This window comes from Carassius carassius, chromosome 29 (assembly GCF_963082965.1).
Source record: "Carassius carassius chromosome 29, fCarCar2.1, whole genome shotgun sequence".
Lineage (NCBI taxonomy): Eukaryota > Metazoa > Chordata > Actinopteri > Cypriniformes > Cyprinidae > Carassius > Carassius carassius.
Window position 1 is genome coordinate 21660631 of NC_081783.1, and position 15513 is coordinate 21676143.

Sequence of the window (15513 nt, forward strand, 5' to 3'; positions counted from 1 at the left end):
GTGTCGTGTGTGTTCATTTACGTGTGTGTTTGTGTTTCCTTTTTGGTCCATTCCAAAACATAAAGTGAAATTGTTGTGTGACATTATACGGTCAATCAGAACACATATTGTATTGTTTTAAAATAAATAAATCAATTAAAAAAACTTTGTGTGGCAGATTAGAGAAATGCCAGTTTATATTATAATATATTATTAGGAAAGCAGCAGCAGGTTGACTGGAACAACATATTTTATGTATTTTGAAAATACAAAAACACTAAACTTAAATGTACTTATATATAAATATAGTACAGACCAAAAGTTTGGACACATCTTCAAGAGTTTTCTTTATTTTCATGACTATGAAAATTGTAGATTCACACTGAAGGCATCAAAACTATGAATTAACACATGTGGAATTATATACATAAAAGTGTGAAAAAACTGAAAATATGTCATATTGTAGGTTCTTCAAAGTAGCCACCCTTTGCTTTGATTACTGCTTTGCACACTCTTGGCATTCTCTTGATGAGCTTCAAGAGGTAGTCACCTGAAATGGTCTTCCAAAAGTCTTGAAGGAGTTCCCCGAGAGATGCTTAGCACTTGTTGGCCCTTTTGCCTTCTGTCTGCGGTCCAGCTCACCCCTAAACCATCTCGATTGGGTTCAGGTCCGGTGACGGTGGAGGCCAGGTCATCTGGCGCAGCACCCCATCACTCTCCTTCTTGGTCAAATAGCCCTTGATGCCTTCAGTGAGAGTCTACAATTTTCATAGTCATGAAAATAAAGAAAACTCTTTGAATGAGAAGGTGTGTCCAAACTTTTGGTCTGTGCTGTATGTATGTATATATATATATATTTATATATATATATATATATATATATATATAGTTACAGAATACCCGGGAGGCTGAGGAGTAACAGAAAGATAGTTTATTAAAGGCACAAGCAGAGGAGCGGGTAGTGCTGGGTAGAGTGATGAATGGCAGTGATAAATGGATCTGTGATAGCTTGGTGAAGACGTCAGAGGAGGGAGGTGTACCACACACGCACGAAGGAGACTTCGGAAAATCGCTGGAGAGAGGTAAGTAGAGGTAGAGTTAGTCCTTAGAGTTAGCATACAGGTAAGACCTTGTCGCGAACGAGACCGGACACTGACACTGAGTGCGTGTGTGTGGTATTTATAGTGCTGATGTGATTGGATGGTGATGAGGGTCAGGTGGAAGTGACTAGTATTCCAGTGAGGGCGTGCGTTGTGAATGAGTGGAGGTGGAACCTGGCGTGTTTGTAACAGTACCCCCCTCCCCACAGCCTGCTCCTGAGGGCCGAGGACCCCGATGAGGTGTTGGACGTCCTCTTCCCCTGGGAGCTGGTCGGTCAGGATGATTGGAGTGGAAGGTGTTAAGTAAGTTCAGATCCAGGATGTCATTGCGTGGGACCCATGAACGTTCCTCTGGACCATATCCTTCCCAGTCCACTAGATATTCAAGTTGTCCACCACGCCGCCGGGAGTCCAGGACGTCTCTTACTTCATAGGCAGCACAGTCTTCTAGGAGGAGTGGAGGGGGGGCTTTGGTTTCACCAGGTTCTGTGGAGGGAGAGACAGAGGGATGGTGAGATTTCAGGAGAGATACATGGAAAGTGGGCTGAATCCGGTACTCAGGAGGTAATTGCAGTTTGTAAGTGACCGGGTTGCTCTGCTGAAGGATGGTGAATGGGCCAATGAATCTGGGACTTAACTTGCGGCAGGGCAGGCTCAGGCGGATGTCCCGGGTGGACAGCCAGACCTTCTGACCGGGTTGGTAACTTGGGGCCTCGGATTGGCAAAGGTTGGCTGTCGTTCTGCGTCTGCGTAAGGCCCGCTGGAGTTGGTGGTGGGCTGCGTCCCAGACCCTCTCGCTTTCCCGGAATCAGAAGTTGATGGCGGGGACATCCGAGGGTTCACCTGACCAGGGGAAGAGTGGAGGTTTGGCTCCCTCCAGCCAATGCCTCCATTCTTCCAGGGCCAACTTGATGGCCAACAGCTCCCGGTTGCCGATGTCATAATTTACCTCCGCCGGGTTGATCTTCCGGGAGAAGGCGGCGCATGGGTGGAGGCGACTGGGAGTCCCCTGCTGCTGAGATAGGACCGCTCCTACTCCAGTAGAATTCCACGATGAAGGGTCGGTCGGGGTCAGGATGGACCAGGAGTGGAGTGGTCGTAAAGGCCTCTTTGAGGGTGTTGAAGGCCTCTGTGGCGGAAGGAGTCCAAGAGAGTGATTTTGGTTTGTTTCGGAGGAGACTAGTGAGAGGGCTGGTGATGGTACTGTAGTTCTGGATGAACAGTCTATAGAAATTGGCAAAGCCAAGGAAACATTGGAGTTCTTTGATGGTGGTAGGAGTGGGCCAATTTCTAACAGCGTTCACCTTCCCCTCGTCCATCCAAATGCCACTGCTGCTGATGTTGTACCCAAGGAACTGCATTAAGAGGTGATGGAATGAGCATTTCTCGGCCTTGAGGTATAGCTGAAAGGCCCTCAGGCGTTGCAGGATCTCCGCAACCTGGCGTCGATGTATAGGAGGCTCCGGGAGTATATGAGGAGGTCATCAATGTAGACGAGGACGAACTTATGGAGGAACTCCCGGAGCACCTCATGAATAAAATCCTGGAAGACGGAGGGGGCGTTAACAAGTCCATACGGCATCACACAATACTCATAGTGGCCAGTAGGGGTTATGAAGGCAGTTTTCCACTCGTCCCCCTCTCGTATCCGGATGAGGTTGTAGGCGCTGCGGAGGTCCAACTTGGTGAAGACAGTGGCACCACGGAGATGTTCCAAGGCAGCTGGGACGAGGGGAAGTGGGTATCTGAATTTGACGGTTATGTTGTTGAGAGCCCGATAATCGATACAGGGTCTTAAGCCTCCGTCTTTCTTTTCTACAAAGAAGATCTCGAAGCAGCAGGAGAGGTAGATGGACGAATGTAACCCTGGGCCAGCGCCTCCTTGATGTATTCCTCCATGGCCTTCTCCTCCAGAATGGAAAGGGGGTAGATCCTTCCTTTAGGCACTGGTTCACCCGGCTGCAGATCGATGGCACAGTCCCACGGCCGGTGTGGAGGCAGCTTGGAAGCCCGTTTGGGGCAGAAGACGTCACTGAAGGGGGCGTAGCAGGTAGGGATGGAAATGGATTGGTTTTCCACTGGGCTCTCTATTGAGGTAGAATAAACTGGAAGAGGTGCAAGGGAAGGTTTGGCTGGGACAGGACAACCAGAGATGCTGCTCTTGAAACAGGAGTCGCCCCACTTCAGGACTTCGCCCGTTTTCCAGGATTGTGCTGCCCCAACCATGGGTGCCCTAGAATGACGTCAGCGGTGGATTCCTCCAGAACCAGCAGATGGATCTCCTCGTGGTGGCATAGTCCGGTTTGGAGGGAAATGGGACCCACACTATGACGTACACATCTTCTACCCAACGGCCTGCCGGTAATCAGTGGTGTCAAAAGTATTGGCATTCATTACTCAAGTAGAAGTATAGATACTAGGGTTTAAAAAGACTTTTGTAGAAGTTGAAGTATCAACTCAAGCTTTTTACTCAAGTAAAAGTACTGGTTTAAAAAACTACTTAAAGTCTAAAAGTAAAAGTAATGCAAGGAAAAAAAATGCCATTAAGAACAAAAGCTTAGGCCGCGCCACAGGGGCCTATTGTGCACTACCCCTCATCAAATTTTTTTTTTTTTCTCCAATTTTTTTTTTTAAAGGTCATAATCACTATAATGTTATATTAAAATGTTCATGTTGAAAAATTTGGGATGCACTAGGCTACCTATTTCAGCCGCATATATGCCCATTGAAAATGAACGCACTTTAGTACAATGCAGATACATTAAAGAACTAGATATGATGACTAGTTGCCTATAAGTATTGTTATGGTGCAAAAAGTCAAACTTCAGAGGCATGTCATCAATAACCTTTAATGGAATGTAAATGTACATCCAAGCTTAGCTGCAGGAATCTGCAAGGGCAATGGACAAGAACATTGGTGTACCCAGGACAGGCTTAGAAACAATAAGCCTTGTATGGTTGTCTATTTACAATAAATTATAGTGCTGTCAAAATGAATGATTAATCCAAGTGATTAATCAAACTAAAAATGAAAAATAACTCATAATCCTGATATCTTCTTGATTGATAGCTTCCTGTATTCGGTACATACGTCTGCTATGTTCAGTGTTCGGGGGGGGGGGGGGGGGGGGGTGTTGACGAGTTACAAAGTTGGTATAGCCTACTTATCACACCATTGTCAATCGCGTTGTCAATCGCAAACGATAATTTATTAAAACGTCTCGCTACCGAATTACCTACAGTAGCTTAATTTATGGAGGACGAAGAGAAAGCACCCATTTGGTAAATGAGCCAGTGAGAAATAAAAACTTTTAAGTAGGGTCCAGTGCCTTTTCGATACTTTTAAAACTGTACCGGCGCCTAAACGGTGCCTGAACCGATACTTAAAAACAAAAAGAACCACAAAAAACTGGATAATATTAAAGAACATTACAAATATTTAAAATAAATCCATAGCTTTCACCTTGGATGCTCTCATTTCCCAAGTTGTGCTTCCCTTAATCTAAGGCTAATAAATGTATTTCACAATCTGGGTCATCATTTAATACAAAACCACACATAATGTTTCTACTGTATCTCTGTCCCTCACTCTGATATTTAGTTAAGATGAGTGCTGTCTGTCACCGTCTTTAATCAGTTCTGTGAATTACTGTATGCTCATTCTTTATAAAGTAGCAACAATGTCGTTTTTAAAATACAGTAGCCTACTGTGCAAAAGTCTTAGGCACATTAGTATTTTCACCCCAAAAAAGGGTTTTAAGCCAGTTATTTATATATTTTGCTGTGTGTCAGTAGGAATTAGTTTGCCATTCATTTTAATAATAATCTTGTGCGATTTTGAATGCACCAGCAGTCTGACAACGGCAAAATGAATGTTTGGAAATGTAAACTGATATTTTATACTGACACTACAGCAAAATATATAAATAACTGGCCGAACACCATTCATTTAAGTGAAAATACTAACGTGCCTAAGACTTTTGTCTTAGGTTAAATACGTATGATTAAATTAAGTATATTTAAATACGTGTAATTAAAGTATGTGTTCGTTCATATGTGTTAAGGGCTAGATTTTCGATAGAGGAAACAGCTGTGGTGTGATGAGCGAAAACTTTACAGTAGATGGGAAACCGGCTCCCTTGTGACCTTTTGTAAACTGTATTTATGACAAAGAACTGCACAGATACGGATATTCTAACAATCTATCGATAAACACATACCTTGTGTCCTCTGATTGTGTTTAAGTGTGCATGCGCTGCTCCGCTCACGGTCTGCAGGTTGAAGAGCGCGCTGAAAGACGGAGAGGAGACCCGGTCTGACGCCGGTCTCATAAGAAATTTAAGGGGACTGACTCTCAGGTGATCGGATACCGGTTCCCTACCCAACCCTTCTTTTTCAAGAAATATATTTTTTGATAAACGAACCCAAACTGGCTATGTCCTTGCTGGAGTGTGATGTGATTTTTGTCATGTGCAGGTGCAATGGATCGCGTACAAACCAATAGGGTGTCGGAAAGGTATATGTTTATACTTCTCATCCAACCACAAATTCACTCCATCCGGATGGCGCGATTTATCTGGATAGTTTTTTTTTTTTTTTTTTTTTAATGACGACAAATGAAAACAAGCCGAAATGAAATAGCAGTAACGAACCTATTTTTTTTTAAATGTAAGGAGTAGAAAGTACAGATCCTTGCATGAAAATGTAAGGAGTAGAAGTAAAAAGTCGGCTGAAAAATAATTACTCAAGTAAAGTATAGATACCCAAAATTTATACTTAAGTAATGTAACGAAGTATTTGTACTTCGTTACTTGACACTTCTGCCGGTAATTGTGTGGATTTGGTAGGCTGACGGCGTGGCTGTGGTAGCGAGTTTGAGTTGACAGCAGAGGGCGCCAGAGATGAAGTTGCCGGCTGACCCAGAATTGAGGAGGGCAGAAACTGGAAGAGAGAGGTCAGCGGCAGTAAGTGTCACAACGGTGGTGAGTGGTTTCATTTGGTATCTTGAAGGGAGAATGGCACTCACCATGGGACGAGGAGGACGGACAGGGCATACAGTGATGATATGCCCCGGGGCTGCACAGTAGAGGCATAGATTCTGGGCCAGCCGTCTTTGTCTTTCAGCCATCGAGAGTCGATATGAGTCCACTAGCATGGGTTCGCTGGCTGGTTCTGGGGAGCTGACGGCTTCTGGTCGGCAGAGTGGCGAGGTGGAATATGCCTGGCCCTGGTGCTCTAAGCATGACTGCATACAGGTGGCGAAGCGAATGGAAAGCTGGATGAACAGTTCAAGTCCGATGGTGTCCTCGTATGCAGCAAGATGCAACCGCACTCGAGGTTCCAATCCCTGATGGTAGGTAGTCAGTAAAGCCGGTTCGTTCCATCCACTGGAGGCCGCTAGAGTCCTAAACTGAAAGGCATATTCATTGACAGACATTTTTCCCTGTTTGAGGTTATACGGCTTCTCACCAATTGACGAGTCCCAAGCTGGTCTGCCAAAAACTTCTCGGAAATGGTCGATGAAGCTGGAATAAGACTGGATAACTGGGTTATTTTGAGTCCATATAGAATCTGCCCACAGTAGTGCTTTACCTTGCAGTTGAGAAATTATGAATGCTACCTTGGATCTCTCGGTGGGGTATAAGTGCGGTTGCATCTCCAGGACCAGCGAGCATTGGAGGAATCTGCTGCACCCCTCCGCCGAACCAGAGTAGGGCACCGGCCTGGCCATGGGACTGGCGTGAACAGAAGGTGAGGAAGTGCTGGCATCATTGGCGGAAGTGCTCGCTGGTGTTGGGGATGCGGGTTGAGCTGTGAGTGTCCTACGGAGTGCATCGACCAGATCTTGAAAGGGCTCCGTGAGGCTCATGCTTGTGCCAAGTGGTGTTGATACGGTCTTCTGTTACAGAATACCCGGGAGGCTGAGGAGTAACAGAAAGATAGTTTATTAAAGGCACAAGCAGAGGAGCGGGTAGTGCTGGGTAGAGTGATGAATGGCAGTGATGAATGGATCCGTGATAGCTTGGTGAAGACGTCAGAGGAGGGAGGTATACCACACACACGAAGGAGACTTGGATCTTCGGGGAATCGCTGGAGAGAGGTAAGTAGAGGTAGAGTTAGTCCTTAGAGTTAGCATACAGGTAAGACCTTGTCGCGAACAAAACCGGACACTGACTGAGTGCTTTTGTGTGGTATTTATAGTGCTGATGTGATTGGATGGTGATGAGGGTCAGGTGGAAGTGATTAGTATTCCGGTGAGGGCAGGCGTTATGAGTGAGTGGAGGTGGAACCTGGCGTGTTTGTAACATATATATATATATATATATATATATATATATATATATATATATATTATTATAATTTATAAAAAAAAAATGTAAAATAAAAAAATTAAAAAAACTTATTTTCGTATCATTCCTGCATGTTAGCATCAAATTGAAATCTTCATGTTTAATTCCGTGAAGAGCACTGTGATATTACCTATGTAGAGTGTTTTCGAATTAATTCACTCATGATGCTCCTTTAGAAGGGAGCTGCCTATGTAGACAGCAATGTCTCATTTAAGTGTTTAAAAAAAGAGAGAGTTGATGATGATGATGAAGGTATTGTGTGCAAAACACTTGAACGCAAGGGCAATCACAACCTTCACATCATCTGTGCTGAGAAAAACACTGACTGAATACAAATGATTGATTTCGGATAAAGTCTCTGATGATCTTTCAGAGAAAAATAGTTTCATAAACCTCCAGTAAGAGCCAATTCATCTGAGAGAAACTTCTCTGCTGTTGTGGATAAATGTGTTTGTATGACCGAATATTTAAAAGAATCATCAATATATCACAGTGGGATTATTCCTTATACACTCGTGTCTTAATCTAATAGTCAGAGCATCAGCTGTATGAAATTCACCTCACATTCACATCATCTCCATTCATTTTGATGTTGCGCTAAACTTTATGATTTTCCCCTCCATAATTGTTTGTTTTTTGTGTTTTATTTTTGTATCATGTAAACTTAAAGATTAAAACTTTGTTTTCTTCATTTTATAATCATCATCTTCATACCTTTTAAAGGATTGGTTTCCTTCTAGAATAAAAAAAAATCCTAATAATTTACTTACTCCCATGTCTTCCAAGATGTTCATGTTTTTCTTTCTTCAGTCAAAAAGAAATTAAGGTTTTTGAGGAAAACATTACAGGATTTTTCTCCAAATATTGGACTTCAGTGAGGAACAGTAGATTGAAGGTCCAAACTGGAGTTTCAGTAAAGCTTCAAAGGGCCCTACACGATCCCAGCTGAGGGGGCTTCATGGACTTCAATTATTTTTATTTAAAGTTATTGTATTTTATACTGTAACATAATATCTCATGTTCATCTTTATGTCTTCCAGCTGGGTCAGATATTACGGAGTCCCTTCATGAAGTTTGTCGCTCATGCCGTGTCGTTCACCATCTTCCTGGGTCTGCTCATTCTGAATGCATCAGACCGGTTTGAGGGTGTGAAGAACCTCCCTAACGAGACCATAACGGATCATCCACGGCAGGTGTTTCGCGTCAAGACCACGCAGTTCTCCTGGACTGAGCTCCTCATCATGAAATGGGTTCTGGGTAAGACCTGGATCAGGGTGCGTGTGCGTGTGTGTGTGTGTGTGTGTGTGTGTTATTCTGACTCCTGCAGTGCTGTCTTTCTGCACAGATAATGGAAGATAAAAGGATTCTGATTATAGATGCGTTTCAGTGCGCGCACGAGTTTCCACCAGTGTGTGTGTGTGTGTGCGTGTGTATAAATGTGTGTATATAAATATACGCTTCTGTGTAAAAGTCTTAGGCCACTAGTATTTTCACCAACAAAAATTGGTCTTAAGTCAGTTATTTCTTTGTTTTGCTGTATTGTGTCAGTAGGTAATATCAGTTTACATTTCCAAACATTATTTTTGCCATTAAATGTAGTAATCCAGTGAGATTTTTTGTTTTGAACAAGGAGTCTGATAACACCCCGTGCTCCACACAGAGATCTGATTTCAGTCTCATCCAATTTGATTGGAATGCCATGAAGAAACAGAACAAACTGAGACAGATTAAATCCAGAAGAACAATGTCTCCAAGACACTTCAAGAAACCTGCAACGCTACAGTACTGTGCAAAGTTTTAGGCACTTCGTAAAATTGCTGTAAAGTGAAGATGCCCTCAAAACTAATACCATAAATCTATTTTATTAATTAACTTCTATCAACTTAACTAAATTCAACATTTGGTGCGACCACACTATGCGTTAAAAAATGCTTTTGTCCTAGTTGCATTGTTTTCAGGTAGCTTTGCAGGTAGGATTCTTGAAGTGTCTTGGAGACATTGCCACAATTCTTCTGGATTTAGTCTGTAAGTTTGTTCTGTTTCCTCATGGCATTCCAGATAGGCTAGATGATGGTGAGATCAGATCTCTGTGTGGAGCACTGGCTGCTGTCAGACTCCTTGTGCAAACAAAAATATAATTGGATTATTACATTTAATGTCAAAAATAATGTATGGAAATGTAAACTGATATTTCCTACTGACACACTACAGCAAAATATAGAAATAACTGACTTAAAACCACTATCCAGAACGCTCGCTGTGGCTCGCAATGTAAAACACAAAGCGAGTGGTCTGGATAGTGCATTAGGCATGCCAACTCCAAAAAATAACAGGTGTGAGTCTCTAGTGAGTGGCCCCTCTGCTCCAGGCATAATAGGGCAACATTTGGATTGTCCATGATGACACCGGGATGAGGAAAAAAAACTGTAGTAGGTATTTTCTTCTGTTATGAGTTGGTGAGGTGCAAATGCACAAGGACAAAGGAAATCAACAAAAAATATATTTTAATTAGAATATCCAGGAGACAGGTAAATAAATCCACATTAGATCAACAAATAAACATCAACGAGAACAGACCAAATACCAAAGAGGAAGAAGACTTTCAATAAGGCAGCTGATGAGGGGAAAACAGGTGGAGGGAGTTAACTAATAATGACTAATGAGCAAATTAATAAAAAAAACATAGAAACAAACAAGGCAGGAGGAAGGGAATCATAGAAAACTAAACCAAAACACATACAAAGCACAGTATAATTTCTCTCTCTCAAACATTACAGGTGCACACACACAAAAATTTAATTTAGGACACTCACTCTGACATCCATACCATCACACCCACACAAATATAGCCTCTCCTGTAGCAGTCTTCGGACAAATTTGGCGCATGTGTGGAGTGGGTGCTGGAGAATAATGGACTATACTTCTCTGTCTGCCCTGCTGGTGAGGACTCCAGCCCCACTCTCAAACCAGAGACCAGCCAGCTGTCATCCTGCACGGAGTAATTGTCAGAGCCCATCGCAGACGGAGAGCCTGAGCCTGCAGCAACATGTGAACCAGCGCACATCACTGCTACTGAGCCTATCATCACCCCGGAGCTTGTGCTTCTCGGATTGTCTGGCCAATTGCGTGAGCCGGCAACATCGTCCGTTCCCTGCAGGGTGAGCTGCAGCCGGTTTCTGGGAAGTACTATGAGAAACTTATGGACATTTTCCAGATGGATTTAATAGACTGCTTTGGGGAGGCATTCTCCTGCATCTCCGCTGGTTTCGCCCAGCTCAAGTCCTCCTGTGTTCCCTCTCAGCCTTCCTCTCCCGCCTCTTTTTAAACCAGCCAGTTCCTCAGCCCTATCTCCGCTGGTGCCTGTCAGTCCCTCATTCAGCACCATCTGGGTGCTTTGATCTGCCTCTGGACTTCCAGTCCATCCCCTGTCTCCGCCTCCAGCCTCCGAGCCCTGGACTCCACCTTGGTCCTTCGACCCATCGGCTCCGCCTTGGCTCTTAGCTCCCTCATCTCCACCATGATCTTTCATCCCACCAGCTCTACCGGGCTCCCTCGTCCCTCAGGCTCCATGTTGGTCAGTTGTCGACAATCCACCGCCCCTGGACTCCACTCCGCTGGCTTTGCCTCATCACTCTGTCCCTCCGGCTCTGTCAGGCTCCTCCTTTGCTCTGGTTCCACCTCCATCCTCAGTCACTCCAGCTCCGCCACGGTCTCCCAGGACCTTGCCTCCGCCTCGGTCACCTGAGCCTTCAGCTCGACCTTGGTCCTTTCGGGTCCTCAGTGCCACCCTGGCTCTCCCTCTGCTCGGCTCCATCCTGGGCTCCTCCATCGGCTCAGTCCTCGTCAGTCGGCTCCCTGGTGTTGTCAGCCCCTTCTCCACCAGGGCTCCTCCCACCGTTGACTACACCGTGGGCCACTATACTGGCTGGCCTCTGGAGTTCCATCTGGCTCCTCATGCTCTGGACCCAACCCTGGCTCCTCCATTCACTCCGCCCTGACCCTATGAACTATGCTCCTTTTCCATTGCATGCCACTTGCCTGCCCCACTCCCGCCTCCTGAGCCCCCAACCTCCCTCCTCTGTTGGACTTTTGCCTGCTAGAGGACGTGCCGTTCCGGGAGGGGGTGAGCTGTTATGATTATGATCTGTTTTGGCTTAGTTTTCTGTGATTTCCCTTTCTCCTGTATGACAGATGTTTTACCTTCTGTGCCACTAGAGCTGACAGTCAGGGATTGTCTTTTGTAATCTTGACTAGCCAGAAATAACACGTTTGTGTAAATAGACACTCCGATCAAAAAAGTCCATGGACCAGGTATTGCTGACAAGACATTACATTCGGTAAGGAAAAAAAAAGATATTACCTGTCAGAAATATTATCAACGCTATTAAAACGCTGTCTATCACTAGTGCAGAGATCTGTAGAACAAGTAACTTAGAGTACAGAATGAAATGAAATACTCAAACACTAGACATTAAGAAGCCTATGCTAAGTCATTCAGTATAGTAGTTAAACTGTCACAAATCATGCTATAAACATTCATAAGAGCACTAGACAAAGTAATCAGCTATATAATGGTTATAAATAAAAACAATAACAGCAATATGTATGGTTGCATGAATAATAAACATCAAACCTTCATTGTGCACTTGTGTTCACAACAGACACATAACAGAATGCCAGTAGAGCTTCGCTAGAATCGAATGGGAAAAGTTTGGTACTGCGCCCAAACAAAATCTTACTAAAAGCTTTTTTTTTTTTTTTGAGATATCAACCTCAGAACACAACTTATTTAGATTTATGGCTTAGATTTTTCTATAAATTTTTGAGTTCAAAATGTTTTATAAAATAAACAATATACATGTTTTATAAAATATACATGTCGTCTTGCCTCAGTGCCCTCCGGAAGTCAGTCTGTTAACCCTGCCAGAGCTCCAGGGTGCAGCAACTTCCAGCGAGCACTGCTCTCAGTCTCTTCCGCCCGCGAGCGTAGCGAACTGAGAGGCTCGCAACCCCTTCGGGTGTCTCAAAAACAGTTAGATCGGGTGCTACCTGCTTCCCCATGGAGTTCTCTCGAGGAACAATGGTTACATGCGTAACCTTGATATGTTTTTAACATAGACATTTTTGTCCTCATGACCCTATATGTACTGTAACTTTTTTAAATTGACACACAAGGGTTAAATAAATTTTCCTGAGCCCACCAGCAGATATTTGTTCTCATTTTAATCATAAACACATTTTTCATCTTCTTAGGCCATTTTGATTCTCAAGTAACTGTATCTTGGAAGAGGAAGAACAGCAGTTTTTTTTGCAGTGTGATCAGAAGTTCCTCTTCAGGAACTCGAGCAGCGTTGAGAACGAATGGGGAACGCGTCCAGCGTGACATCTCTGAATAACGTGTATAATCATTCCAATGGAAGGGCGTGACGTCATAGGCAGGTGACGTCAGAGACCAGGAAGCATAAAAGCATGAGCGGCGAAGCCGGTAATCAGCCTTCTGTTTTCAGCAAGCGATCTGCGTGTGTGTCAGTCGCTCTCTGTTTGTGAGTCTTATTTGGTGTCGTTTGTCCACTGATAAACTCCATTGTCAAAGCTTCAATCAAGAGAAGTTTTGGGCGAGAACAGGCAGCATTCAGGCTTTGTGTTTTCCCTGCCAAAAAAAAAAAAAAAAGGTGGGTACACACGCAGCTCGTGTGCTGTCTGCTTGAGAGTGAAGCACGCAGTGTCAGCTCTCGAGGGAGTTGATGGCTGCGATGCGAGGGTTTTGATTCACTCTCAGAAGGCTCTCTTTGAGGAGGGAGACTTCACTGGTGTTTCTCGCGGTGCCAGCCCCGCTTTCGCCAAGGCGGAGCGGTGGTGGTGCTCGCGGGATTCGCTTTCGGATCTGCTGGAAGGAATGTAAGACGGGCAAGTCCCTATTTTCTTCCTTAACCACCAGATCCGGCGCCGGCTCTCCGGGGTTCGGAAGCCCGCGTTTGCGGTACTTTCTCCCCGATGAGAGGACGCGACTCGCTGCCTGTCTTTTTCTGAGGAGATTGATGTAGAAAGGCGTCGATGAGCTCGCATCAGGTGCTGGTGTTTTCTACACCAGACCGTGTTCACTCATCTGGTTGTTGACAATTTAATTCTAAGGAATAAAATGACATTTATCTGACTATGTGAAGTTAGATGTACAGGGGCTCTAGGGATGTAATTTCTTGTGTGAGAACACGTGTTTACCTCTCTTCCTCTGAGGAGGTTGAGGCGGTCAGGGGCTGTTGGGCAGAGCAGTCCCAACCGTGTTCCAGCCCCTCGTGCCGGGGTGTCACTTTTGTACTCCGCAGACGCTAGAGTCAGAGTGGCGCTCCCAGGCCGAAGGCTTCTAGTGGAAAGCAGTTCTGCGGACCATCGATAGATAGCCTTCATCATAACGTCCTGACACCTAAGGCTTAGGACGTTTTGAGGGCCAGCTCCCTCTGGGGAAGAGTGGTGTACACCGCATTGCACGGTGCCCATCTCTCCTCAGTGCCCTCAGGAGATCGTTCTGCCAACCCTGCCGGTGTTTCAGGGCGCAGCGATTTCTGGCAAGTGCTTCTCTCAGTTACCGCCCGGAAACGTAGCGGTGCTGAGAGGCTCGCTACCTCTACGGAGGTCTCTAGAGCAGTTAGTACGGTTGTCCCCTGCCGGTTCCGCCGCTTCAGGGCACCGAGCTAGTAGCTCTAGGTGCACCAGAGGCCTGTCTCGCGAGACTGGTTCCCTTAGGAGGTCACATGGTGGTGTGGGAGCCCCTGCCAAGTGTGTTTCACGGGGTCCTGCCCCGAGCAGGCTCTGGTCTAGTCTTCCTAGCAGACTACATGGGTCTGAGGACCGTCGTTTTTAGGAGACTTCAGCTACGAGAGTCCTGATGCTGCAGCTCAGGCCCTCGGAGGGCAGGCCCCTCTGGGGAAGAGCAGTGTAAACCGCATTACAGGGTGCCCGTCTCTCCTCAGTGCCCTCAGGAGATCGATCTGCCAACCCTGCCGGTGTTCCAGGGCACAGCGGTTTCCGGCGAGCGCTTCTCTCAGTTACCGCCCGGAAACGTAGCGGTGCTAAGAGGCTCGCGACCTCCTGGGAGGTTTCCAGAGCAGCTAGTTCAGCCATCTCCTGCCGATGCGCCGCTTCAGGGCACTGGGCTAATTGTTCTGATAACACCAGAGATCAGTCTTGAGAGGCTGATTCCCTTAGTAGACTATTTTGGCAGCGTGAAAACTACTGCCAAATGTGTCTCAGTGGGTCCTGCACACTGTAGTGAGAGGCCACAGAATCCAGTTCTGGTGGGCCCCAAGCAGACTCTGGTAATGGAACAGAAGTAGACTCTCTCTGAGGACGGAGGCCATCTAGGTGGTCCCTCCTTGGGTTGCAGAGTCCGGGCCCTACAGCCGGTACTTCACTGTTCCGAGGTCCTTTTTTAGATCTGTGCTTTTCTAACCACTCAGTGCATCTGTTTGCGACTCGAGAGACATCGCACTGTCCCCTCTGGCTTCCTATGACTCATCCAGCTCCGTTCTGGCCGGGCCGGGTATGGTTCCTTGGCCTGATTTCTCTTTTTGATGGCACTCTATGGGAGCTTCCCGTCAGGAGAGATCTCCTCTCACAGGCGGAGGTTGCGCCCCCGCATGGAGCTTAGTGGCTGTAGGTGTGGTCTCTGAGGAGGCACAACTCCTACCTTCCGGTCTCTCAACCGAGGTTGTTAAGACCATTCTCCAATCCAGAGCTCCCTCAATGAGGAAACTGTATGCCTTGAAGTGGAAGCTTTTCACTTCTTGGTGCGGAGACCGCCAGCTCGACCCAGTAAACTGCCCGGTTGGTACAGTGCTGGAGTTCCTGCAGGCTCTCCGCAGGGTTGACCCACTCCACCCTGAAGGTCTACGTGGCGGCCATGGTGGCCTACCGCACCCCTCTCGGTGGCCAGTCAGTGGGCAGAAACCCTCTGGTTACATGTTACCTCCATGGTGCGCTGAGGCTGAGGCCTCCTGCCAGAAGAAGCTCATGCTAAATGGTGATCAGGATGCTATCCTAAGCCTCGAGTCCTCTGATCTCCCCTCTCCTGGGGGTCAAGACTCACT

At 45.9% G+C, this 15513-nt stretch overlaps 1 protein-coding gene across 1 annotated transcript in view; it reads left to right on the forward strand.

The window, feature by feature from the left end:
* The window catches only part of LOC132109881 (short transient receptor potential channel 7), a 168337-nt gene that overhangs the window by 70548 nt on the left and 82276 nt on the right, over positions 1–15513 (forward strand). The window contains exon 5 of the mRNA XM_059516277.1: positions 8470–8686. Within this exon, the coding sequence (XP_059372260.1) occupies positions 8470–8686 (217 nt within the window). The remainder of the gene's footprint in view (positions 1–8469; positions 8687–15513) is intronic.